The 25,832-nt window shown below is 44.2% G+C and overlaps 1 protein-coding gene across 1 annotated transcript in view; it reads right to left on the bottom strand.

Annotated features, from left to right (window-relative positions):
- Positions 1 to 5,455: 5,455 nt before the first annotated feature.
- The window catches only part of TBX15 (T-box transcription factor 15), a 98,011-nt gene continuing 77,634 nt past the window's right edge, over positions 5,456 to 25,832 (bottom strand). Inside the window, exons 7-8 of the mRNA XM_075726372.1 lie at positions 21,408 to 21,505; positions 5,456 to 6,240 (exon numbers count right to left, since the gene is read on the bottom strand). Coding sequence (XP_075582487.1) covers positions 5,456 to 6,240; positions 21,408 to 21,505 — 883 coding nt within the window. The remainder of the gene's footprint in view (positions 6,241 to 21,407; positions 21,506 to 25,832) is intronic.

Here is a 25,832-nt window from a genome sequence, read left to right as displayed (position 1 = left end):
AACTTTGCAAAGCTGACAAACCCACTCTGATTATTTTTGCCCCCATCCTTTTCATTTGTGTAACAAGTTGTCAGGTTTGCATTTGGAACAGCCTGTGTTGCAAGATGAGTGATCTCCTTTCATTGAGATTTCCACTATCTTTCCTGGCATTTGGATCAGGCTTTTCAAAATAGATATTTCTTCAAAGAGGTACATGATGTTTCACCTTCCAAATTTGCAGCATGTGACTGGGAGATACAGAGCCTTCTCTTCTCTGTGGTCAATGGCTCGATGTCCACATGGAGACCAGTGACAAGTGGAGTCCCTCAGGGGTCCGTAATGGGACTGGTGCTATTTAACATCTTCATCTATGACATAGACAGTGGGATCGAGTGCACCCTCAGCAAGTTTGCAGACGACACCAAGCTGAGTGGTGCGGTTGACATGCCAGAAGGACGAGATGTCATCCAAAGGGACCTGGACAAGCTGGAGAGGTGGGCCTGTGTGAACATCATGAGGTTCAGCAAGGCCAAGTGCAAGGTCCTGCACCTGGGATGGGGCAACGCCCAATATCACTACGGGCTGGGGGATGAAGGGATTGAGAGCAGCCCTGCCGAGAAGGACTTGGGGGTACTGGTGGATGAAAAGCTGGACATGAGCCAACAATGTGTGCTTGCAGCCCAGAAAGCCAACCGAATCCTGGGCTGCATCAAAAGAAGCGTGGCCAGCAGGTTGAGGGAGGTGATTCTGCCCCTCTCCACTGCTCTGGTGAGACCTCACCTGGAGTACTGCATCCAGCTCTGGGGCCCTCAGCACAAGAAGGACATGGACCTGCTGGAGCGGGTCCAGAGGAGGGCCACAAAAATGATCTGAGGGCTGGAGCACCTCTCCTACGAGGCCAGGCTGAGAGAGTTGGGGTTGTTCAGCCTGGAGAAGAGGAGGCTGCAGGGAGACCTTATTGCGGCCTTCCAGTACTTAAAGTGGGCCTATAGGAAGGATGGGGACAATCTTTTTAGCAAGGCTTGTTGTGACAGGACAAGGAGTAATGGATTTAAACTAAAGGAGGGTAGATTTTGACTGGATATAAGGAAGAAATTTTTTACAATGAGGGTGGTGAAGCGCTGGGACAGGTTGCCCAGAGAGGTAGTCGAGGCCCTATCCCTGGAAACATTCAAGGTCAGGTTGGACGGGGCTCTGAGCAACCTGACCTAGTTGAAGATGTCCCTGCTCACTGCAGCAGAGTTGGGCTAGATGATCTCTAAAGGTCCCTTCCAACCCAAAGCATTCTATGATTCTATGATTCTCCTGGACTGGAAGCCAGAAGCCTGCATGGGCTAAGAGCAAAAAGGTCAACCCAGGAGTGGTGGAATAAAGACCCCCTGGTTTCTGCAGCTCTTGATAGATCCTCTGGTGTCTAATAACATGCATATGCCAGATGAAACTCGGGGTCGGGGGGACATGCATGGAGGATACCTGATCCTTGTGTGGCTTCTCTGAATGAGGAGATATCACACGGTGGCCTTCCCTGCACTGGGAAAATTAATAAGGGCCCTGTCGTCCTCCCCTGTCTTTTCTAAAGAAACATGTGAGAACTTCCATCTTTGTGACTGTGACCACACTATCAAAGCTGCTTAAAGTTGGCCAAGGGGTTCAAATGCTCATGGTGAAGTATGGAAAGAAGGAAGGAAGGGGAGAGGAACCATACAACTGCTGCCTCTGCCACCCACACACACATGCTTTGCAAATGAGCTATCAAAGGGCTCCTGGATGAGAGTGTGACCATGCCAGGAGGGCTCTCAAGCAGTCACCCAAGGAAAGGGAGTCTTCCAAGGGTGGCTTCTGTGTGTACTGCAACATAGGCTGCCTACCAAGTGAGCTGATCTCAAGCGGATCTCCCAGACTGGCCCTAGTCTATCTCTCCCATTGCCCATTGCCGTCGCCCCTTCTCTGGGAAGCCTCAGTAAAAAGTGACAAATGGCTCAGAGCCTTGTGTCCCTACAGGGGTGTCAAGGGGAGAAGAGCCACTCCTGTCCATGAGATACCTCTGTCATACCTGGGTCCACTTCAAATTCAGGGCTCACCTTGTGTTTCTGGGAGGGTGCCAAGGCCTTAAGCAGGTTGTCTGCTCGGGGGAGTGTTACCCTAAGAGGATTTCACCTAACTGAACACTGAGTAAATCCTTTTAACATGCTTTAGCATGTTATTTTTGACACTGCCCTCCAACCACTGCTCTACTTTTGCTTTGCACAGTGACAACCAAGGAAAACATTTACTATTTTTTCCCATTTCACTGTTAGCTTGTTTTTAATCCTCACAGACTGGCCTTGTAACTTTCACACCGAGTCATATTTGTGTACTTACAACTTTACATCTTGGGACAGAGAAGCCTCTCAGGTTTTTTTCTTGTTCTTTTTCAGTCTTGATACTGAATATTCTGATCCTGAATCAACAAAACAATTAAACATATGCTAGGATGAAGGAATAACTATGTAGCTAACTAAGCTCTTATTTTATGAGACATAAGAGCTAAATAAATATGTCTATAAATATGGTCAATAAATATGGTCAATAAATGCTCATCCTAAGGTCAATAAGTTTCATACTGAAGGCAATTGGATGGAGTAACATTATCTCAGCATGCTGAAGAGCTTGGTTGGATCAGGGACAGGGTGTTCAATACCTTGAAGGATCATATTGCTGAAGAGTCTGGGTGACAATTTCAAAGCTCTTCCCCATGGATTCCTACTAAAAATGCGTGGAAACTGGGATTCCAGTTCTTCACACTAATATTGAAGATTGTGCCCTACATCCATCTTTTGCTTTCTTCAGCAACTGTTTCCAGTGATAATTTCTGATTAAATTAATTTGTTGTTTTAATCAAGATTAGAAATGTGTTTTGATACGAAGAACTATTTTGTTGGATCACATTCTCTTCTTCTCTGATTTCTTAGCTGAAATACAGACTCACTCACAAAAAATTAAATGGAATAAATAAGAAAGAGAAATAAATAGAATCAAAGCATTCTACGATTCTATGAGTCTATGGCAATGATTTCTACAGGTTAATAATATGTTGTGTGAACCAGTATTTCCTTCTGCTGGCTAGTTGCATTAGATTGCTCTTTCTTATTTATTCCAGGAGAAGAGAATGTGATCCAACAAATCACATATCAATAGGATGGAGTCAAAACCAAAAGCACAGCAAACCTCAAAGCACAGATTGAAGACTATTTCTGAAAGATTCTGAAAGGACTTTAGAAAGGCTATAGAACTCCCTGTTTCAAGATTAAACCAAGAATTAATTATTAAGGGTAAACAGAAGACAACAAGGGGAGGGACAGATTCTCTCCCATCTGTAGTCCCTCCAAACCTTTTCAGCAGCATCCATGGCTAGACACAGTAAAAGCCAGAATACAGTTGGACAGACTAGACACAGAACTGGGAATGGTATTGGTGTATTTATCTTCCCCCTGTAAAAACAAAAATTAAGACATGCTTGCAGAATTTATCTTTCAAGGTCTTTCTACCTTCCCCGTGCTTTTTCAATTCAGAAAAAAAAGTTTATTGACACAAGGAAAGCTGTAAACTCTGCAGCCATAACTTACAGCCAGGTTTGGGGGCAGGCCTTCAGCTTCCCCACTGCTTTCAGTGTTAACATATCAATCTTTTATTAGAAATGTAGTGCAAATGAAAAACTGACACATACCCCAAAATGTCATTTAGAAATGAGAAACAAATTATACTGTTATTTGTAAGTATTATTTTCTATATTGACTGTGAAAAATTATTCTGAAGACCTTTTTATTAGACTTTAACAATCAAAATAACAACTCTAGCTGTCCGTAAGACACACTTCCTGTGAAGGCAGGCACCTTACAGATACCAAGCACTCAATTTTTAAAATTTCTTGAGAAGACAGAATTTTTATTTTTGATTATAAAAGTGCCTGTACTTCACAATTTAGCAATGTGTCTTTATTTCCCCTGCTGTGCAAACGCATGTGGCAGTATTTTGAAAAATGTCTGTCTGTAGAAGACCACTGAGGAGGCCTCACAGACAATGAAAAACACAGAGGGAACAATTGCAAAGATTTATTTAGCGCATTTTGTGCTTGGCACTTAGAAACAGAGTTCCGTGCATAGGGCAAATCTTTATACACCTTTTTCTTCATACATATTTTACATACCATTTTTATTGCCCTCTTTTATATTCATAATATTGAATCCCCCACTAGGCATATAAATACATTTATCTACAACACCTCACAACAAATCTCAATAATATCTGTATTCTGTTACTTGGTATTTGCATTTTCACACAACTTAAATGCATAGCTTGCACCAAGCTACAATTGTTTTCTTATCTTTAAAGGATTTGAAGAAAAAAAAAGAGAAGAAAAAAAGACAGAAAAAAAAGATGTCAAAAGGCAACGATCTATTTGGTTAAACAGAGATCATGTGGCAGGCGGGAGGTTGGCAAATACTCGACCTCACTGTTACTGAAATGCTAATGGTTTTCTATGGCAACTCTTGCATGCAAGGTGAGGGAGGCCGGCTGCACTTCTGTAGAGCAGAGCTCTCTTTTCTCATTGCTCTTCCCTGTGAGCTCAGTCTGGACAGTTTCCTCCCATTGGGTTAAGTGCTATGGGACACACGTTCCCCACAAAGGCTGTCATCCTTTTGGTTTGGGTGCATCACTTCAGGTCATGTCAACAGGAGCTGAGCCCCCTCTCCCTCACGCACCTTTCCAAAGACCAGTCCCTGCTTATGTCTGAGGCTCACTTGTAGATTAAAACTTTTCTTTCTCTTCTCTCTCTCCCATGTCCATCTGCAGGCTAGGTGCTGGTAAGCTCAACCCTCACAAAGAAACCGCTTGTCAGGCAGAGCCATGGTGAAAATGCAGAAACCTCTTTGGGATGAGAATCTCCAGCCCAGAAGCACCATTGCTGTGCTACACTGGGACAAGAAGCCATGGGCCACTGTTGGCTTCAGAAATGGGCTAAGCCACTCCAGCAGTGAGGAACGGTCTGGGAAGTGGGAGGTCTTTAAAGCTATTGGCAGTGCAGCTTCAGAGGACAAAGCCTTGGGAGACTGCCTTTCAAAGGCAAAGACAGCACAGGGGCACAGATCCCTCCATGCTGAGAGCTCATACAAGCTGAGAGTTAATGCATAAATGGTATATTCAGCTGCTTCTCTCCAGCTTCTCGTTAAAGTCATGCCCTTGTCTCTGCAATGTCCAGAAAGAGCAGATGCTCTACGCCAGGTCTGGAGGCCCTGGGCTACAACAAGCTGCGATGGCTGTCAGTCGAGGCTTTCCACAAGGTTCTGTGGTGCATACCTAGGTGGATTGTGTTCTTATTTATCATTACAATACTAGTTCCACTATAAGGTTGAAGGCAAAAAGGTACTGGGATGGGTTTACCCCTGGAAACGACGAAGGTCCGGCTGCCTTCGATGCCAAGGAGAGGCAACGTTTGTTAGACCATGTGCACAGACATCTGTGAGGAGGAGCCCTGAACCGCACTGTACTGTCTGTTGTCACAGGCGTTGGCCATCTGCTGGTTGCTGGAGGGAGGGCTGATCATGTGCATCCCGTGATCCATCCCAGTGGAAAGGTATTGCCTCTCTCCGAAGGCCCCACTGGACGGGGAAGAGCAGAGTAAAGTGCTTTGGGAGGTGGTGAGTTTCTCTGGGCTCGCCGCCAGCCTGGGGGAAGCGGGGAAATTGTATCCATAGAGGTTGTAGGGATTGTGCAGGGAGAAGGCGTTGTAGGAGCTCTGCTGCATGTGGCCGCCACCGAACATGTGTGAAGAGGAGGAGGTGGAGGCAGGGTTGCCTGCTTGCATGACATACTGAAACTGGGAGCTGGGGAAGGACCCCAGCTGGCCGCTGTACGCCTCCATCTTGCTGTTGCTGGGCAGGGAGGAAGGAGTCGGCATTCCTGAGATCAAGGATGGAGTCCTCTGAGGCATGAAGGTTTCGGAGGGCTGCGAGGCGGAAGCAGTGCCGCTCTGCAGCCGGTTGTAGCCACCATCGCTCAGCCCTGGGTAGCTCTGCAAGGCGGCCATGTTGCTTCTGGCACATGGGGGATAATCAGACAGGTTGAGGTTGCAAAGCTGACTCTCCCGGCAGCCAACGTTGAAAGTGTTGGGGGCCAGATGAAAGGCTGGAGGGGAGCAGGATGGAGAGAGTAGGTGAGAGGAAGCAGAGGGCGATGGGGTGCCCGTGCTGGAGGTGGTTGGGGAGGTGCCTGTGCTGCCCCCTGAAAAACAAAACACATGGGAGGATGTTTAGAGCCCGGGACCACATCTGCAAAACGAGACAGTCTCATTAAAAAACAGCTTAGTTTAATAAAGAAACAAGGGTGGTAAAATGGCCGCTGGAAACTCAGCCTTTCTTGGCAAGAGCCCTCACTTTATTAATAGCATCCCTTGGTCTTTCCTGCTGCTTTTTTGTTATGATTTTGTTTTTCAATGGAGATTTTCTTCCCTTTTAAAATAGAAGCAAGCATGCCACAGAGCAATCAAAGGCAGTGGGAAAATCTGCAAGGAAGCACCGCTCCATCAGTCAAGAGGTCTGCCATTTCCAGGCATGTTTATCTAGTCCTTTTTTTTAAAAAAAAGTCTCGTCTCCCTCTTCTGGTCTGCAGGAAGACCACCAGCCAGTGGCCTGCATGGCTCCGCTACAAACATGCTTTATCATCTGCTCAGGGGGCTTGCGGCGGGAAGTGGCTGAAAGCATGTTGAACTTCTGCACTGTTCAACAGTTTTTTCGGATGGCTCGTGGTGCAGTGGTGCTGATTTAAGCCAGAAGTAACACTAAAATGAAAGGACACAGTTCAAGCTATAGCCTGTTCCACTGAGCAGAGAAAGGGGATGTATCAGGATTTTCAATCATGTGCTTTAGCTTTAAAAAGAATTCCATATGTAGTATCACTGGCGTTAACAAAATACAGATATATATATATATATATATATGCATGTTGGTAGTATCAATATATATTATTTATGCTATGAATGATAGAATTGATTATTTTTCACATCAGGGATGCTTAAGTGTTCTGACCTGGGAAAACAATACTGCATAATACTACCAAGAACAGTAATAAACTGAAAGTGATAGGAAGAAGCTGATGGCACATTCTGAGCTTGCAAAGAGATTATTTATAGGCAAGATTCTGAGTTAGAGGAAGCTTCCTTGGTCAACCAGGAAAATCAGTTCTGTGCTTAAGGGAATGCAGTTTTCTGGTGTGAAACTCTTTTTTTTTTTTTTTTTTTTTTTTTTTTTCATTTGAATGATACCCTTTGCATGAGATCCCATTTCTGCATTACGGCAACACTGAAGACTCTTGTAAAAGGAGCAAAGAAGTGCTGGTGAAGATGTTTGACCAGGCGATAAGTGGAACCAGAGGAACTAGGAAGACAACTGGTGAGGCAGCATTTTGGACAGGGTAGAAGATGACAGGTGAGAGGCAAAGGGACTGGAAAAGAGGGTGTTAGAGTGTGCAGCTGAAATTTAAGCAAGGCAGAGATTGCACATTGAGGACCAAAAGTAAGGGACAGCTTTCTCTTGTGTCACCTTGTGAAAAAAAAAAAAAACCACACAGGATGTTGAGACCAGTCTAGGTCTACTGCAAAATGGAGGGGGAACTGAACACAGTGCTGCTTGATGAAAAGAGAATAGGTGTTGCTGATGGTTAAGAGATGCACTAGAAAGACAAGTTCTGTGTCAGTATATGATGGTGAGAATGTAACTGAGGTTATGTCTCAGTACAGGAAAGGTATGGACCTGTTGGAGCAGGTCCAGACAAGGGTCACAAAAATTATCAGAGGGATGGAACATCTCTCCTATGAATAAAGGCTGAGAGAGTTGGGGTTGTTCAGTCTGAAGAAGAGAAGGCTCTAGGAAGACCTTATTGCAGCCTTTCAGTACTTAAAGGGGGCATATAAGAAAGACGGGGACAGACTTTTTAGTAGGGCTTGTAGAGATAGGACAAGGGATAATGGTTTTAAACTAAAAGAGGGCAGATTTAGACTAGATATAAGGAAGCAACTTTTTATGGTGAGAGTGGTGAAACACTGGAACGGGTTGCCCAGAGAGGTGGTAGATGCCCCATCCCTGGAAACATTCAAGGTCAGGTTGGACTGGGCTCTGAGCATCCTGATCTAGTTAAAGATGTCCCAGCTCATTGCAGAGGGGTTGGAATAGATGATCTCTAAAGGTCCCTTCCAACCCAAACTATTCTATGATTCTATGATTCTATGATATCTGACTCTTTCTAACACATCTAGGATGAAATATATAAGTGAAAATATAACTTTGAAACAATAATAATATTTGGGATTTTTTTAATTAAAAAAAAATCTGAAACAAGAGCCAGAAAAAAGAAGAAACACGGCCTTGGGTAAGCAGAGCCTGGAGTGGCTGCAGCTGACCCAGACAGCATCAAGAAAATGCTTGTTTCCACGTTACTAAGTCAAAGCAGTCATTCCCATTACCAACCATGGGGACGAATGCTTATTGCTAAGCCACTGACTCCTTTTGAGATCCATTCAGAAGAATAAAAGAAAAGCATTGAGTCAAATCTCCATTAGAATTAATGAGAAAATCTGAAGTTTCAAATGGCATCACGGGCTCTCTATATTACCTTCTTGACAGCACTGAAATGTTCAAACTTGCGAGTGCATTTTTGCTCCAGAGTTCAAAGACTTTTTATGTGAATTTCTAATTTAGCATGTATTTTAAAAAGTACACATCCCTGGTTCATTTAAAGTCTCTGACAGATAATCTCTGGCTAATTTTGTTGTGGTAAGTTAAGATGGTATTTCCTCCAGCCTTTCTCCCTGTCTCTCTGTCACAGGTTGTCAATACCGCAGCAGGATTGGCAGAAGGGAACATCTGCCTCTACACAAGTGGTTTCATTGCAAAGTCTATTTTAGTTGGAATCGCTGATAAAGGTGAGTTTGAACCAAGTTACACAACTACAGATACACATTTTCCTGTTAGCCCTGCACTAAAGAGGGTAATCTCTGACAGAGATGGCAGGCAGACAGCTGAGTTCATACATCATGACTTAGCTACCAAAGTTCAAAATACAGAGGTCACATAATCACAAAACAAATACAGCACAAAATGAGATGTATTTAACTGACAGTAATTCCGCACTTGATTCTTTACACCACATATTTCATGAACAAACTTCAGATGGTGACTTACTTGCTGACAGGGTCTGGAGAATAAGTAAAAATATGTAAGTACAGATGTATGAGCATTTAATGATCTGTTTGAAATAAAATATGTAGAATAAATTATTAACTACAATGTCTTCCTTTCAGTCTTCCTTTACCCCATAGTTAACCTTTAAAAACTATGCAGAAGAAGAGCACACACACCAGTTACCTCAAGAATTAGGCTTTAAACATTTGCTAACGAGTTACGATAGAGTCATACCCATAGTTGAGGCTTTGTCACCACAGAGAGTAAGTAGAGATTTCTGATTAGCAGTTACAAGGTATTATTAATGGTTCCAAAACTAAAACACTGAGTTGCACATTTCAGGTTACCCCAAAAGAGGGACTAAAGTGATTCTGCTCTGAATTATCCCTACTCGCAGGCCAACAGAAAAACACTGAAGTGACAACACAGTAATTCGGAAACAAAGTAAAACAGATTTTTTCTTTTTCTCTGTAACTTTAAAATGATGAGGAGGTGAGAGATCTATCAACAGGAGCAAATGCCAGACCTGACAAGTGTCTTTCAAGAATGCTTTGCTGCAAATGCCAACTATAAGCACAGGACACACCACAATTCTGCTGCAACACAGCATAATGCAGAATCCTGAAGCTCCTGATCATCTGCAGAATAATCTTTATACCTTTAAGTGGAACGTAAAACAAGACAAAGCAAGGCCCATCTCAGCTCACCTTCTTCAGAAGGCAAACAGCTCTACTGTGCACTGAACGATATTTCTGATCCATCTTTGTTGGCAGCACTAAGTATAGGCCAAACGCAACCTGGACATTTGTGAAGTTATAACTTGGACTGTAGTTGTTACAAAGTCAGCCAAATACCCCTAGAGATGGCAGCAAGCCCAGCAAGTATATCTACACCATACTACAGTCTCAGATACACAGATGTGTACGTCATTTTAATGGAAGGCATGGATACAAACCAATCTAGTTAAATGCATACACAAGGCTATGTTTAGGTCTGGTTTAAGTCAAGTGAAACCACATTTAAGGAAGCACAAAATGAATCCCTTAATAATTCTCCTCTGTTCCTTTTCTATGTCACTATTGCCCCGGAAATAATTGCCAACACCAACAGCATTTACCATGAATGTCACAATATCTCTCCTCCACGCTTATCATGATTCCACAGTGATTAATTACTATTGTGTCCTGTCTTCCGAAGATCATTTCTGGCCCTGCATACACCAGTCCCAGGTACATGCTGTTAACAAGTCACATTTATATAAAATGCAAGGTTTGCAACTTCAAACAACCCTCCTTTGTATCTGAACCCTGCCTCACATGGCAGATGAAGGTGTCCATCCTTACAGTGACCTGCTGTTATGTCCAGGGCTTAGCCAAACCCTGGTGCCATCCTGAAAGGAGCCTGCTCTCCATCTGGGCATACAAGTGATAACTAGGTTGACCTTATCAAAGGGACAGGAGCATTTCTGAAGAGGGGGAGTGGAGAATGATCTAGTGCAAGAAAGGTCAAAAAGTACAAAGTATACCAAGAAGTAAGAAATCACCGGTAAAGAGGAGAGATGGGAAAAAGAAGAATGAAATCATGGTGGAAGATAAGGAAACCCTGTGGACATGGTGGGATGTAAAGGCAAACCTTCTTCCTTGCGCCAGCATTCCCTCTTGTGAACACCATATAGAAACGCCGGCTGTGTACCAGTATCAAATACCTGCCCGCAAGGATTAGGGAAGAAACTACAGCTTCTCATCTGGATACGAATAAGAACTGCTATTAAAATTGCATCTCAAGTAGCTTATGACTGGTCTTTCCTTCCTGTGACCTGTGTCCTTATAAGCCTCGGTAACACTGCTGTCCCTCTATATGTTCCCAATAGACCCTTGCTTTCGCTTTTACCTAGTTAGACTTTGTGCTAAGGATAATTTCAGGGTAAACTGCAAGCCCAAACATACCCAGTCCACAGGTATGATGTGCCTTAAAAACGAAGGGCTGGAGTATTCTTGAAGCATTCAGCATGCCAGGGTGTCTGAAAGGCAAAGGGGACCTCTTCCACACAGGGCAGATCACGTAGAGAACTTCTAACACTGCAGTGTAGATGGAAAACACATCTGCCAGCAGCCAGTGTTAGCCAAGGGAGCTTTCTGGCAACAGGGAGATAGGGGAGAGAGCATTAGTGCCAAGGGACCCTGAAGCAATTGTGCATGGAAAAATTTCTGGGATCTCTCTTATGGATGACACCACGCTAGTCAGTTGACCCACAAATTATCCCAAACTCCTTTATCTGAAAAGCACATATAAATCACACTTTGGACTCAACTGCAGCGTACTTTTCTTGCTAATGTTTCCAGGCATCAGTTGCTACCATCACCTGCAGTGCCTCCATACAAAACTCTCAGTCCTTGAAGCCCTTGCTTAGTGCAGAGCAGGAGAGGAAACGCAAGCTGAAGCTGCAGTCAGCACAAGATATCTGACCTTGAGGGCCATGCCCTGTGCAATGGTAGGGTCTCATCAGACAGCTACAGGCAAGAGCTTTAGAGTAGTTTGGGCAACTTGATCACTGCCATTATCTGACCATATCAGTAGCCTCCAGCTCTTGGCATGGTTGGGCTCAGAGAGTGATAACCTGGTATTCACCGTCCCGTCTCATATGGAACAGATGTGGCTGAGGGTCCTCAGAGCTTGTGCCTTGACTTTCTAACAAGGGTGGGAACCGCAAGATGATCTGTCTTAAGATTTTACATTTTGATGTGTCAGTCAGCACAAACTTATTATTCTTTGAGTGCAAACATTTCTTAAACAGCTCAGCCCACCTCCACCTACAAGCTAGTTTAGGTTATCATGGCCACAGACACAGGCTGCAGGTTCAGCATGGCCAGCCTATGGCTCAGAGGCTGTACTCAGCCCAGCAGGACTGTGTCCAGCCCACAGCCTCAGCCCAGCCATCTTCTCCCACCTTCAGACATCAGCAGGACCTAGCCCAAAGGCCAGGTGCTTAGGAGTGATCAGCGCACAGCCTCGCTGATCCATCTCCTGGAGGAGCCACAGCCCCTCTTCTGACACATGCCCAACATGTCAGCATCTCCACCGTGTGATAGGCACATGTCTGAGCACCTGAGGGTGATGGGAAGGAGGGGCTGCAGCCACTAGTCATTCATCTGGCTCATGCCTCTCCTCCTGGCATTTTGCTTGAGCTAATAAGCCCTCCTGAGAGACAGTTTATATTCACTCGGGCACAGAGCCATGCTAATGCAGCTCTCCAGCTTTCCAAATGGAGCTGGCTGGGAGCTGGCATGTGTCTGGCCAGCGTGGAGCACAGACAGAGGAGCCTGTCCATGCAGACATACTCTAAGTCACTCCTGAAAAGTCTGATTTTTGTGAAGGCTCTACAGATATGTACACGTATGTAAAGGGATTTTCTAAAGCACAGGAGAGACCAACCCTTCCCAGTTTTTTGCAATGTTCTACCCTTGGACACAACAGTAAATAAAAGTGATGGCATGTATGCAGGAAAAAAAATTTGAACAAAAAGGTAAAATCTCCTTCCCGTTCTGTGCACTTGCACATGCATGCACCCTAAGTATGGCTTATGAAACTTACTCCCTGTCTCCCAAGTTACTGTACCTTTGGTTGCAGAACAAAAATTAAGTACTTGCCCAAAGGCAGAAATCTGAGACAGTTATGAAGGAGGGTTTGTGCAGATTGCCAGGTGATCTGACTGATAGATTATGAGGCCAGAGGGTGCCACTGTAATCATCTGATCTCATGTCCTTTAAGAGCGAGGCCTAGCACAAATCTGGATTCATGCCTGTTTCAAGTAGCACATGCCCCAGTCCTGCTCAATGCCTACCTGCATCTCCTGGCATCTAAATCCCACAAAATCAGGTGTCACTCCTGCTGTCACATATCATGACAACTTTTATCTTGCAAGTGTAACCGACAGCCCGATGTCTCTCTTCCCATTCCTAGTTTTCCAAAACTCAAACCTACAACCTTCAGAAGGAAGATTCGTCATCGCATCCTTCTTGCACCACCACTACCCCTCTGAGTTCCTTCTTCACCACCTTGGAAAACTAAACAGCTTTGATTCCTCTTCCTCGTCCTCTCACCAAGAAAGGGCAGGGACACCTGGTCTGTGATGTGCTGGACTCTTTCTTCATTCTTTCCCTGTTTCGAGGAATGAAAACTTCCCTCTTTCATGGGAATGAGAGCCATTTCTGTCTTCACAGAGTGTAGCTGCCTGTTTTCTCTCTAGACCCCTTGGCCAATTATCAAATTATGAATCTGCTGGTAAAATCTTTAAAAGGCCCAAATGAGACCCGAAATCTACCGCATGCCAAGTTGCTGGGCTGGTAGGGGAAACATAAAGAGTGCTTTGTAGTTCTTTGAGATACAGCTCACAGAGCGCAAAAAAGATGGTTACAGTACAGCAATAGATTTAAGGGGGAAAGTATGTACTGTATGGTACAAAAGTGAGGAATGAAAGGAAATTTTATTTAAGGTTAGTAAATTATAGAGAAGGATCTTTTTTATAAGTTTGCCTCAAATTACGAGAATCACTGGAATTCGTGGTAAATCTAGAACAACTCAGAATAACAATTTACTTCCCTTTAGCTCTTACAGTTTTCTGCCACACAAACTGAGCAGTCAGAAAGTTAGAGATAAAACTTGCCTCAGTCATCCTCCAAGATAAAATATTTTCAAGATCTAATGGTAAAAAACAACACTTTTTTCTAATGTGGACAAAAAGTACAATTCAGGATGTCTGATTTCAATTCCCATCTATATCCAGAGCATCAAGAGAGCTTTCCCAAAAGTAAGAGACAAAATACCCTTCCCAGTCCCCCCAGACTGTCTTTAATGCAAGGGTTTCTGCTCCTTCTATAAACACACGGTATTCTTGGGCGAAGTCCACGCTGTCTCAGGAGAAGGCCTGTTGGACATGACTCTCTGTCTTGTGCGCAGACAGTTGTAATGAGGCATACACAACACTTTCGTGAGTTGTACATCAGCCCACTTTAGTGGAGAAAATTGTTCATCAGTGCACTGTCCCTCATACTTACAACCATCATCTGGGCACAGACATTGACAAGGGGGTCATGTAACGAAAGCTACTCCAGAAGATGACACTGAATGAAAACAGGATGCAGAAAAGGACTCCCCGTGGCACAAATCCTTCAGAAAGTCACAACAGAAACTGCTGCAACTTTGCAGCTGAGATTAACTGAAATTGTGGCAATTACTTTGCTGGTGACAAAAGTAAACTGAATTGCAAACCTCTCCTGCCATTCTTGACGCAGTCTGCTTTGGGCCAACACAGGCCCTGGAAGCTCCAGCATATTAAATGAAAAAAAATACAATAAACAACTATAAAACCCCAGAGGCACCGTAGTTCGAAATTTCTGAACTGAGGAAAAATGTCTCAGTATTGTGGCAAGCTCAAAGCGCTTGCCACTTTCTGCTCGTGACAAACGAATGTGCCGCTCTGAAGAAATTGTGCAAATCTTGAAAGTATAATTGCCCCCCTCCACTCATTCTTGTGAAATCTGATCACCACCCATGAGATAACAGAGATTTAGGCCTCACTAATTAGACTTCGGGCTAAACACCTCCCTGGAGTAACAGAGTGCTTCGGGCTCCTTTCAGGTCATCAGGGAGTGACACAGACTTTGACTCTCAGCCCCTCGTGTCACATCTGGGAGGGCATTTTAGCTCTTCACTGTGAAAGATGAGACCTTGAAGCACCAGAAACACCCTTTCCCTAAAGAAAAACTGTCTGCATCTCAACCAAGACGAAGCTGGAACAGTTTGTTCCCTGAAGCTTCGTTTGGATGAGGCAATCTACTAGCCATTTGAAGTATGCAGCAGAAACCAGCTCTTGATCCCAATAACTCTGGCAACAACTGCTCTGTTTCCAATCTCCTCTTCAAGGTCAAAAGAATCAAGAAGATAATTGAGACCAAACCCAGATAGCTGACCTCTGCCAATAGCCTAGACCGTTCACAATTGATTTTGAAAGGGAAGCAGCATCCAGATTATCCTGGTGGCATGGCTGAGAGAACAATGGCTGCCATCAGGAGGCAAGTGGCCAAACAGATGTATCTGTAGGTTGTTCAGCCTCCTTTGACATCAGCAGCTCCGGTCTTTTGGGAGATGCTATTTTGAGCACCTGGGAACTCAGATAAAGTCAAAAGAATCTTAACAGTTATTTGCCTCTTTCTGCCTCAAGGCACCTCTGATGCCTTCAGGTGAAATTCTGGAGGGCTCAGTCTTCCTTCCACTTGATACCAATACAGATTTGTGCATTCAAAATATTGTTTTCAGATGGGTGCAATCAGGGCAGCTCTCTGAGCACCACACCCGACACGGAGAAGAGTATGCTAAAGAAGAAATGAGTAACAAGAAGTACAGACAAACTTTGGCAAGACAGAGGTTATGCCTGCCCAAAAAGGGTAATGTTTACAGACAGGGAAGCTGGAAAATCAGCAACACCTCAGCTCAGGGTATCTGTCTCCCATCTGCTGATACATCATGCAGCCTTAGGGTCTGTCTGGACTCATTGCTACCACAAGAAAACATTGTTCCTTTCCAGTAGTAAATGAGCAGATTGAACCTCTTCCACAGAGAGGAGAGGGAGCCTTTTGTGCATATCCTTGCCAACACAAGACTACAGTGTTAACAATGTTCCCTCTCAGAGGAAGACTGTAGGAGCTGTGCTCAATCACCAGTTTGCACACTCATGCTCCTCTAGAGATAGCAGCTTATCTGCTTCTGCCAGAGATACCTGCTGATACCAAAGATGGCCTGTCTTACCAGCAAGGAGCACACCTCTCTTTGCCTCCAGTACTGTTTTAGACAAACTTCAACCTTTTGATGCTAATCTCAACAACCATTAACAAAGACTCCCTAATAGGTGGCCTCTCTACTTCAGGTCTCCAGTGCAAGATCAATGGAGATGCTCAAGTTGATGGAGAACAGGTTGAATCTACTGAAAACAATTGGTATAGTCCTCAGCAAAGGCACTTGTTAAAGCAAAGAAACCTTATTTGAAAGGAAAGCTGCCTTGAGAACTCACCACTCAAAGCTAAGATGTTTAACTCTTGCAGACTTGGTGTGCACACATTAAAACAGTAATTTAACGGTGAAGTAAAAATTTATGTGCTGCCAACCTGCTGATATACCACATCATGTGACTCTCATACTGGTCCTGAAATTCTGCTTAGGTGGCAATTCTTTTTACCAGCTGCCATAGTACCTTTGATTTTACCTCTTGCGTAAGTCATTAGCTTTTATAGGAAGGATCAGATACTGATCACTATTCTAGCATTGTCACAGTGCCTTTCTAGTCTCTATGTCCTGGCAAAACTTACCATTACTGATAGTGATCTGCTTATCTTAATATCCGGTGAGAAACTGTATATCATATAGGAGCCAGCAATGGCTCTTTTTACTCTTGGAAAGTGACACAATCCAGAGTTACTGGAACTCTTATTTTCTTTTTCCCCCCTCTCTCCTTTTTTTTTTTATGTTCCCTGTTAAAATCAAGAAACTGAGCCACATATTTTTAATAATGAGAATCTGGATGAGGTTCAATCTAAATTTTGAAAATATATTCCAATTAAAGACTTTAATAGATTCTTGGCTTTCCCCACATCTCATTGCCATGTGCATTCAATGATCCCAAGCCGCCTTTTTCCCTAGTAATAAGTAGACTGCAGAGCGGGTGACATCATTCTCCAGAAGGTCAGCCTCTCCTGGACTGACATTTTCTGAACATTTTTTGCAAAGTTTTTGTTCAAGGGGACTTTTTTTCTTTCAAAAAGGCTGCAGATCTGTTGTGATTTTGTCAAACATAGTGCTTCCCTTGTACAGCTGCAATGACTTTTGGATTGCATGGTCCAAAAGAGAGGTTTTGTACTCAGGTCAGAGGGTTTCACTGACAGAAATGGCACATTCTTCTGCTTGGTAGGACAATACAGTGACCACTCAGGTCACAGACCTGCAGACATTTACTGATGCACTTTAATTCAACGGCAATATGTGCAAATAAAGCTCATGGACTGCTAGAGTCAGCCGCACCAGGCATCTGTGTGACTGGTTGTGATATCAGGCTCTCCAGTTTGTGTGGCAGCTGAAACCTATCATTGTGTAGATTAGAAAGTTATTTAATCCCTGTATGAAACAGCTGCATGCAGCGCGCTGAGTATCGATTTGGAGTGTCACTGTGGCCCTTGCTCAACATACAGCTTGGGCCAAACAAATGAGCAAAGCACTAGGATGCATGTTGAATGGGAGAAAGGATAATGTGGAAAAAATTATAATACCTTTAGATAATTGTATCATGTGGATGCATCTGGAATGCTCTGTGCAGATTTGTTTCTAAAGAAACTATTAAAGACCTGGAAAAATTCCCACTTGAAGAGAAAAGAAATGACTGGCACTATTCACTGTGAGAAGCACGGAAGAGGGACATAAAAACCTGTAAAAAAATTAATTTTATGAAGAAGGTGGATGAGGGGGAACTTCTGTTCTCCTTATCTCATAATATCCCACAAAAAGGGATGAACATTCAGTTAGAGTAGAAAAATCAAAGCCATCGTAATGAAGCATGTTCCACACAGTTGTGTCATAAAAACATGGAAATTGCAGTCACAAGAGTCTGTCGAGGATGGGTGACACAAAGCTATGATGTATTCTTCTCTCTGCAAAATAGTATAGGCCGTAAAGATTCAGTATTTGGTCTTCTTTTTGATTAACTATGCAAACCGAGCTTTCATTCTCAGGCATCTTCTCCAAGCCAATAAATCATTCTACTTTTTTTTTCCAGAATCCTCTTCAATCTCTTTCCTCCCTTTAAAGATACATACAGTAGAAGACTATATTGTAATGTCAGTTAGCAGCTAAGAAATGGTCTCCCCACTGCTTACCACTGGGTTTTTTTTCTACACCAGAGATTGCATGTCCCTTTTTGTCATGCTATTACATATGCTGTCCCTTGCATGTGCAGTGGCTTATCCACTGAGACCTCCAAGTTCTTGTCAGCGCCAACACTTGCCAGCATACTTGGTAGGTAGGTACGTCCTATATTTTGTTCCTAGACACATGATATTGTATCTGAGTGAACCAAAAACCACGCTTTGTTTGAATGCACGCAGGTTATCAATCAATCTCTACTGCTCTTCATACCTTTGTCCCCATCATTACTGACCACTTTGCAGTCTTTATGAGTTCTGTACCTGTTAGCAACTGCACTGTTTCATTTAGTTCTGGACAAGTTAGTACTGGAACCAGTCTCTGGAGACCAATACTGGGACTGTCCTTACTGGATGGTGTTTTCACATTTATTGCATCAGCTTTGAGATCAGTCAGCTACTCATTTCTTAATACACATTAAAGCTAACTTTTCCAAGCTGGCACATGTAGCAATAAGTTAAATGCTCTCCAAAAATCCATCACAACTACACAATTATTTCTATCAGTCAAATCTCTGACTTAACCAAATAATACAGTTGGATTTGTTTGACAACACTGTTTTGGAAAAGGCGGATAACACTTTTATTTCATGAAAAAATTACCAAGGGACAAAAGAAAAGCTAAGAATCCATAACAAGCTGTAGCACAGAAAAATCTAGCTGGAAAGCAGAAAAGACACCATATTTATACTGCTGAAGTCCCAAGCTTCTGCCCCAGAAAGCATTGTTTTTTCTACCACAGCAAGGGGGACTCATCTCTAGAAAATCAAGGCTGAATTCCACAGTTCCTACAGTGGATCTGTTCCAGCACTTCACTAGACCTCATATAACTGCAGCCTATTGCTTTTTTCCACCACAGGCAGCATCTTATTTCAGTGCTATTATGTACTCTCTCCCTCCTCACCAGGCTGAAAAACCATAACTCACTCCTCATCGATAGCGTTTCTTCCTAGGCATGTGGCCACTTTTGCTGTTCTCATCTTGTCTCTCTGCAGTAAGTATGCACTCCCATTAAGTTGCAGCAGACACATCTAGTCCCAAAAGTCTCCTGTAGCCCCAGTGCAGTTTCCCAACTAATAATTCAGGGGATAAAATGGAGGCTTGCAATTCCTCAAGTGTTTATTCAGAAATGCTACATATTCACCCAGCTTTGGAGACAACAGCATGATCTAGATTCAAAGTGTCTGTTTATTAAAATAATACCTTGAAAACTAATTCATAAATTTGCAGAGGTATGAGATAACAGCACGCAGCTCAGAGCACTAAAGCTTCAGGTGGGAGAGACAAGTAGAGTCCCAGACAAGTCTCTTACATGAAAAGACCAGCTAAGGCTCAGAGGACCTGAGGTGCAACAGCTTATGCTGAAGTCAGCTCTTAAACACCAGAGATTTATTCACCTGTCACACAGTTCATGTGCTCGAAAGCAAGGAGGTGAAGAGGTATGGGCACTGTACATCCTGGTCGTCTTAGGTTTGGAGGGAAGACTCACATGTGGCTTAAAGCCACCTCAGCATTTCTTGCTCTTTCTGCCAGCAATTCCAAGGCCTCCAGACCAGCATATCTGTGCTGGCCCCTGGGGGCTGTCCCAGCAGCCATAAATTAAAATGCAGTGTGTTTGTACCTCGGCTTAGCACCTATCGCTGAGACCAGGGGTCAGCTTGTTACAGCAACCACTGGAGAGGTGAGCACTATGATGGAGGGAATATTTCTGATTTATTATCTTGAGGCTGTTGCACATGGCTAAATGCAGAGCCCAAGAGCACTGTTTTGTAGCACGTTTTAAGTTTTGAGACTGATCTGTGGACGCAATCTTAGTTAAGGGCTGCCCTAAACCTAGTGGTCTGTGGTGCAGTGGTGGTGGTCTGCATGGAGCTGGCTTGTCACAGGGTACTGGCTTGCTTCCTGGTTTTTCAGCTGCCAAACTATATTAAAACAAGCTAAAAATACATTAAATATTTTCCTTTCCTAATATTACCTTACCACGTAAGCAATAGCTGGACTTGCCACTAGGATGTTATCTGATAACCAATGGGAGGGGAGGGGAGGTGTGCCAGCCCAAATAGGCGGTGAGACAGAGGAGGGAGGCTGCTTCAGCAGGAGGAGAGGCTGTTATGTTTCTATTTAGGTGGGTGATGAAAACGTTTGTGAATCCGTGTTTTAACCCCTCTCTGACCACATGCCTCACTGCAAGTGCTCCTTGACACACGCCTGTGAGTTTGTGCAAAACCTCTCCTGCCCTGCAATGGGCAGCCCCAGCAGCCACTGCTGCTGCCCTCCCTCTGGAGGAGACCACGCCATCCCCAGATGGATTCAAGGTCTAGAGGGAAGTTTTGGGGTGAAGTCAAGCTCAAAAGGCTGGAGAATCTGCTACACAGGGCATGCATTTTGTTTTGATTGTTTAACCTCACAGGTGTCACATTTGAACACAGCTTTGGTTTGTTTCTTTTCTTGCATTTATTTTGGAATAAAAAAAGTACCATGTTGCCCTGATATCTCTCTTCCCACTGATCACTGTGTTTTTAACTAGAAATAGCTGCAATGAAGTGAATGGGGAAGTCCTATCAGTGCAAAAAAAAAAGTAGTAACAACACAGCCTGAAACTGGAGATGAAAGCCCTACTTAACAAATGAGAGATGTAAAGGGCAGAAGCTATGAAAAGACACAGCATGAACAAGCGGAAAACACTTGGCGTACCCAATAATTCTTCCCAGCCTCGTACTAACTTGTACTAACGAAACTCTCTCCAGCAAGGCCACTGCATTTTGAAAGTGAGGCAGCATGGTCCTGGGGGGAAGGCACATTTCTGGTCTCCTAAAGCTTCCAGAGGACACATGCCCCTTCCCCTTGTGTTGCCACACAAGTGGCAAACTCTAACTGTAAATGGAGAACAACATGTCTGACATGCTGGAGTGTTTCCTCAGTCTCTCTGTGCTCTCTTCACACTTAACTCATGCCATGTACTTGGGCTGGTTCTCCCAACCCTGCGCTCCTTCCAGCTCTTCCTTCTAGCTCTTAGGTGCACTGGGGACACCAGGGAGATGAAGTGGCTGCACCACACTTCATAAGGCATGGCCTGTCCACCATTTCTATCTATCCTCTGCTCAGTGTTTTTCACAGCAGTCAAGAGCTCAACGAGGTGCATGAAGCCCCCCCAGCTGCCAGATGCACAGCAGAGCGCATTGCTGCTCTTACTCTGCTCTTTCTTCTCCTGCTCTTTCTACACCTTTTTGCATGCCCTTTGTATGCTCACCTTGCTGCTTCTGCATGGTAGTGAAGTCTTCAAAGGTGAGAGTGCGCACGGGGGGCCTCCAGAAGGCATAGGTCTCCATAATGGCCTCCAGCCCTGTCCTGTGCAATGAAAATAAAACAAGGAGAGAAGAAGAATGTCAGTCAGCTGGCAAGGGTATTGGTGCTGGGGGAAGAGGGCTCCCACCTTGCTTGACAGGCTGCCAGCGGCCACCGAAAGGTCACCTTGGCATCTGTGAATTCCATAAGCGAGCCTTCCCGCACAGGTGCTAGCCACTAGAGTAAAATGAAATTTCCCCAGCCCAGGATTTCAAAAGTTCCTAACAATATTCCAGTGCCTTTTTCTTTTTTTAACAAGGATCCCAAACTTTCTGTCTGCTCTGCAGGGGACACATGACCATCAGCTCCTCAAGGCATACTTTATCACAGAGCAGGCTTCCACACTTTGTGGATGCAAGCTGTGGTGCAAACAAAGGAGGTCTGGTATTCAGCCTTCAGAATCAGAGAAATTTTGTGAATTGCCTCTCCCTGCCACCTCCTAGTTCTGGACACTGCTTTGAAGTGCTATGGGAAGCCATCCAAAAGGGAATCTCCTTGGTTTTGGACTTCAACTAGAAAGCATAAGAGGTTTTTTATAAAAGATCAGTGGCATCTCTGTTTTGGGTCCCTAACACACCGCAAAGACAGTACCAAAGAGAAAAAGCCAAAAAACAAGTGAGAACTTTTCCTTTTGAAGGGCTGGGGTCTCAGATTTGTTCTTATTTTCACCACACAATGCTAGCTCTGCTGAAACTCTCTAACTCCACAGGCTCAGTGAGGACATAGGTGCATCATCAGGGAAAGACCCCCATGTTCTTTATGAGATAACCCACTGGAGTTTCTTCCCAGGAAAGGCTCTCCTGTATGGAAGCTGCAAATTGCTCTGTTCCCCATTCCTTGCCTTCCCCTGCCTCTTTTCTAGCAGTAGGTTATATCCCTCGCATTGACCGAACATGACCAGAGATGCTTCATCAAATGCGAGAACATATCCTCTTTCAATGCAAAAGGCTCTAACATCCCCAGAGCCTCTCATCAGATGTTGAGCTGATACTGGAGCTGCCTTTTGCTTCTGAAAATGTCTTTCTGCACGTGCCTCCACTCACTCAGTTAACTTTCCAAAGTCTCCCCGGAAGCTCAGATGCTTTAAATACATTGGAGTTGGCAAACCAAACTCTGTATTTTAAGAGGAGGTTTAGAAGAGAGGTTGTTGCATGGTGTTTATTAGCTGCTAAGCTGTTAGAAGTAGAAACAGAAGATATCTCTGCATAGCAGTCTCACACTAGTGCTGAGCACATTACAACAAAACTATTTGGTTAATACAGTGGCCTCTGCCAGCTCATGGAGCTCAGAGACAACAAGGCAGTGCAGAATGTGAACCCATCTGCTAAGCTGGACTCTGTGTGCAAAAGCGGCTCTTTGACTACTGGTACCACCCCCAGGATTTCCTCCGCTCCCTGTGTGAGAAAGCCACACATGTTCAGATTCCATCTGCTTCTCAACACATGCAGCCAGGAAGAGAATGGTACCATTTTGCAGCCTCATAAATGATCCCCAGCCCAAACACTGAGGGAGGACCCTCTGCTGCCATATAACCAGGGGGCATAAAGTGCCCTGAGCAAGTCGCAATGCAACAAGACCTACTGTTGAAAAGACCTGCCTGGATGATTAAAACCAAGTAATACATCCAGAAATGCAGACTGAAAGTTCCAGCTGTGCTAATCCAGCTGCTCTGCGTCTGCCACAAGGATCGTGTAGGGAAATAGGGAGGCCAGCTCACTAAAACCAGGGTTCACACAGTCTGGCTCAGTCATTAGATCCCCATGCACATAACCCCACGCAGCATCTGACTTCTACCTCTGCTCTCATTACTCCCTTCCAGCAAAATCCAACCCCTAACAGGAGGTGGCTCAGGGAAACAGTAAAGGCAGGCTAAAGCTATTAGCCCTGCCTCTGCCCTAGGCCCGCATCATTCTCAGCTCAGCTTGACTCACAGTTCAAAGTTTCTAGCTCTCTGTCTACCACTTGCCTCTGTATCAATACAGTTCTCACAAGTACTGTATAATTTACACTGCTAAAAGAAAAGGAGAAAAGAGAATAGCCAGGTGATAATAAAAAGAAGAAACAAAAGAGTAAATCAGGAATACTATACTGCTTTTGGGGTTGGACTCCACTGTGCCTGTGAGTCCACAAAGGGTAAACAACAGCACTGAGTGTACCAGAGCAGCTTGCAAAGCTGTTCTATTCCTGCCCTGTATGCCAGGGAAAGGAGGGATGCCACCAGGGACCCACCTCCTCCTGCTCCAGGGCAGCAGGTCTAGAACAGCCCCTTTGCTGTGGACGTGGCTTCTGCCACCCTCCCCTGTCCACACTGCAACTGCTGGCAGCAACACTGTGGCTTCACTGTATTCAGAGATAGCCATGTAATGCTCTGGACAGCACTGCAGCCACAGGTGCCTGAAGAACGGATGCCAAACTCCACAGGTGGCTTAAAGCCATGTCTTTCCTCTTCCTGCCCCAAGTGAGAGTCGTTTACTCCCCTAGAGGTGTGCACATGTTGAACATGCATTATAAAACACCCTTCCTAAGTATGTGGGTGACAGAGCTCAAAGTTATGTCCAGTTCTCCTAGACACAAATTTAGGTCACAGTATACTAGATCATCTTTTTTTCCTGTTTGGGGTTTTTTTTGTTTGTTGGTTTGTTTTTTAATCTTTGTGCAGAACAAATGTTGTGGGTGTTTCTGTAATAGCATCTAAGCAGAATACATCTTTACTGAACTTTCAGATTCTTCCATGCATCGGACAAGATCCATGAGACAACAGCCTCTTGTGCTAACCTGCTAGGCACCTACCACCCTGTGTATGGAGTATTGCAGAACAACAACATGCAGGCATGCAAAAAAAGCTTGGGTCAGAATGCACACCCCCTTTGCGTGACTGATTTTACAACTCTGTCCCTAAGCTTTCAATATGTGTTTTTTCTTCTTCCTGTGTGATGTATTCTTATTTTTGAAAAAAAATGGTGGGGTGAGGGGGTGGGAATCAAGAAACTCCATCACTGTCAACTCTAACAACCTTCTCTCCCATAGCAGTTTATGACGTTAGTGTGGTACCAAGCAATCCAGAGCCACATCACAGACCTCCACCACAGGACAGAAAGGTAATGCTCTCCTAGTCAGCAGAAATACTGGAGTGCCATTCTGTGTGTGTTCCAGCCCCTAATAAGGAAAACAAACCCCACCCTCTGGCCACTGAAGAGACATTTTGGGACAGCAATAAATGCTGACAAAACCAGAATTGTTTTCAGCATTTCTGAAATCTCAGCAATGTCTTTTGGGCTTTGGTGAGGGCTGCAGGTACCAAGTGTGCTGAACATTATCCACGTGGCATCCACTTTCTCTTCCAAAGAACTGCACTGAAAAATTGACTTCAAACTGTCTATCAGGCCATAAACCCTCCCCTCTCACGCCATCTTTATGAAGGAAGTAAAAAAAGTATCAGAAGAGGACTCACTGCCAGCTTTATTTTAATAAGGTCAGTCCTTTAAAAGGTATCCAAAATTCACTCTCTCTTTTTCATTCATTTTTTTATTTTTAGTGCTATAAAATTTTAATAATAGGCAATAAATGAAACAGTTCCATTGTCTGAAAAATGAAAAAAGATGTATGAGCTATCTGTGCACCTCCATAATCCATCCCATATGGCCGACCTTGCCATTCCTGCTGCACGCAGGATTCAGGTCATCGTTTCATTGTTCACTGGGGAAGCCAAACTATTGGCTCCAAGCACCCTCCTGGCTCTCTTACCCTAGACAAAAGCTCAAAGAGCATTTCCAACACAAACAACTTTTATCCACCTCAGCTGCCCACATCTGAAAGGAAAGAGCTGTTGCTTGCCTTCAGCTTAGGGTTTTTTCCTTCCCTCACCCTGCTGGGTTTCCTGACTGTTGTTCCTTCTGGCTTCCTCCTGGATAAGGAGCTCCCGAGAGCATCCCACTGTCAAACAAACTTTAGTCAGTCTCCAAAAATAGGCTCCGTGGCATTAAATCTGCACCCTCACTACCCAAACATTTGGCTAGCTGAGCTCCATATGTCAAAAATGCTGGTTCTCAATCTCCTGAAGTTCAGGAAAGCAACCAAGTAATACCTGCCTCATACATACATTATGTAGATATCCTTTCACCACCAGGACCAGTTCTCTTGTTTCACTTTTACAGATGCTTCACATGCTTTTGCAGATAAAGCAAAGAAGGGCCAAAAATCATGTAGCGGGAATCTCTAATAAGCAGGAATTAAGACTCAGGCTAACTCTCTAATCCATCAAGGTTAATGGCTAGATTGCTGCATACCATTAGTTAACATGGTCTGAGTGCTCAAAGACTGCAAAATAACA

The sequence above is a fragment of the Pelecanus crispus genome, chromosome 1, assembly GCF_030463565.1.
Source record: "Pelecanus crispus isolate bPelCri1 chromosome 1, bPelCri1.pri, whole genome shotgun sequence".
NCBI classification, from domain to species: domain Eukaryota; kingdom Metazoa; phylum Chordata; class Aves; order Pelecaniformes; family Pelecanidae; genus Pelecanus; species Pelecanus crispus.
Note: the sequence above shows the minus strand (reverse complement) of the source record. Positions and strands in the feature narration are given on the sequence as shown.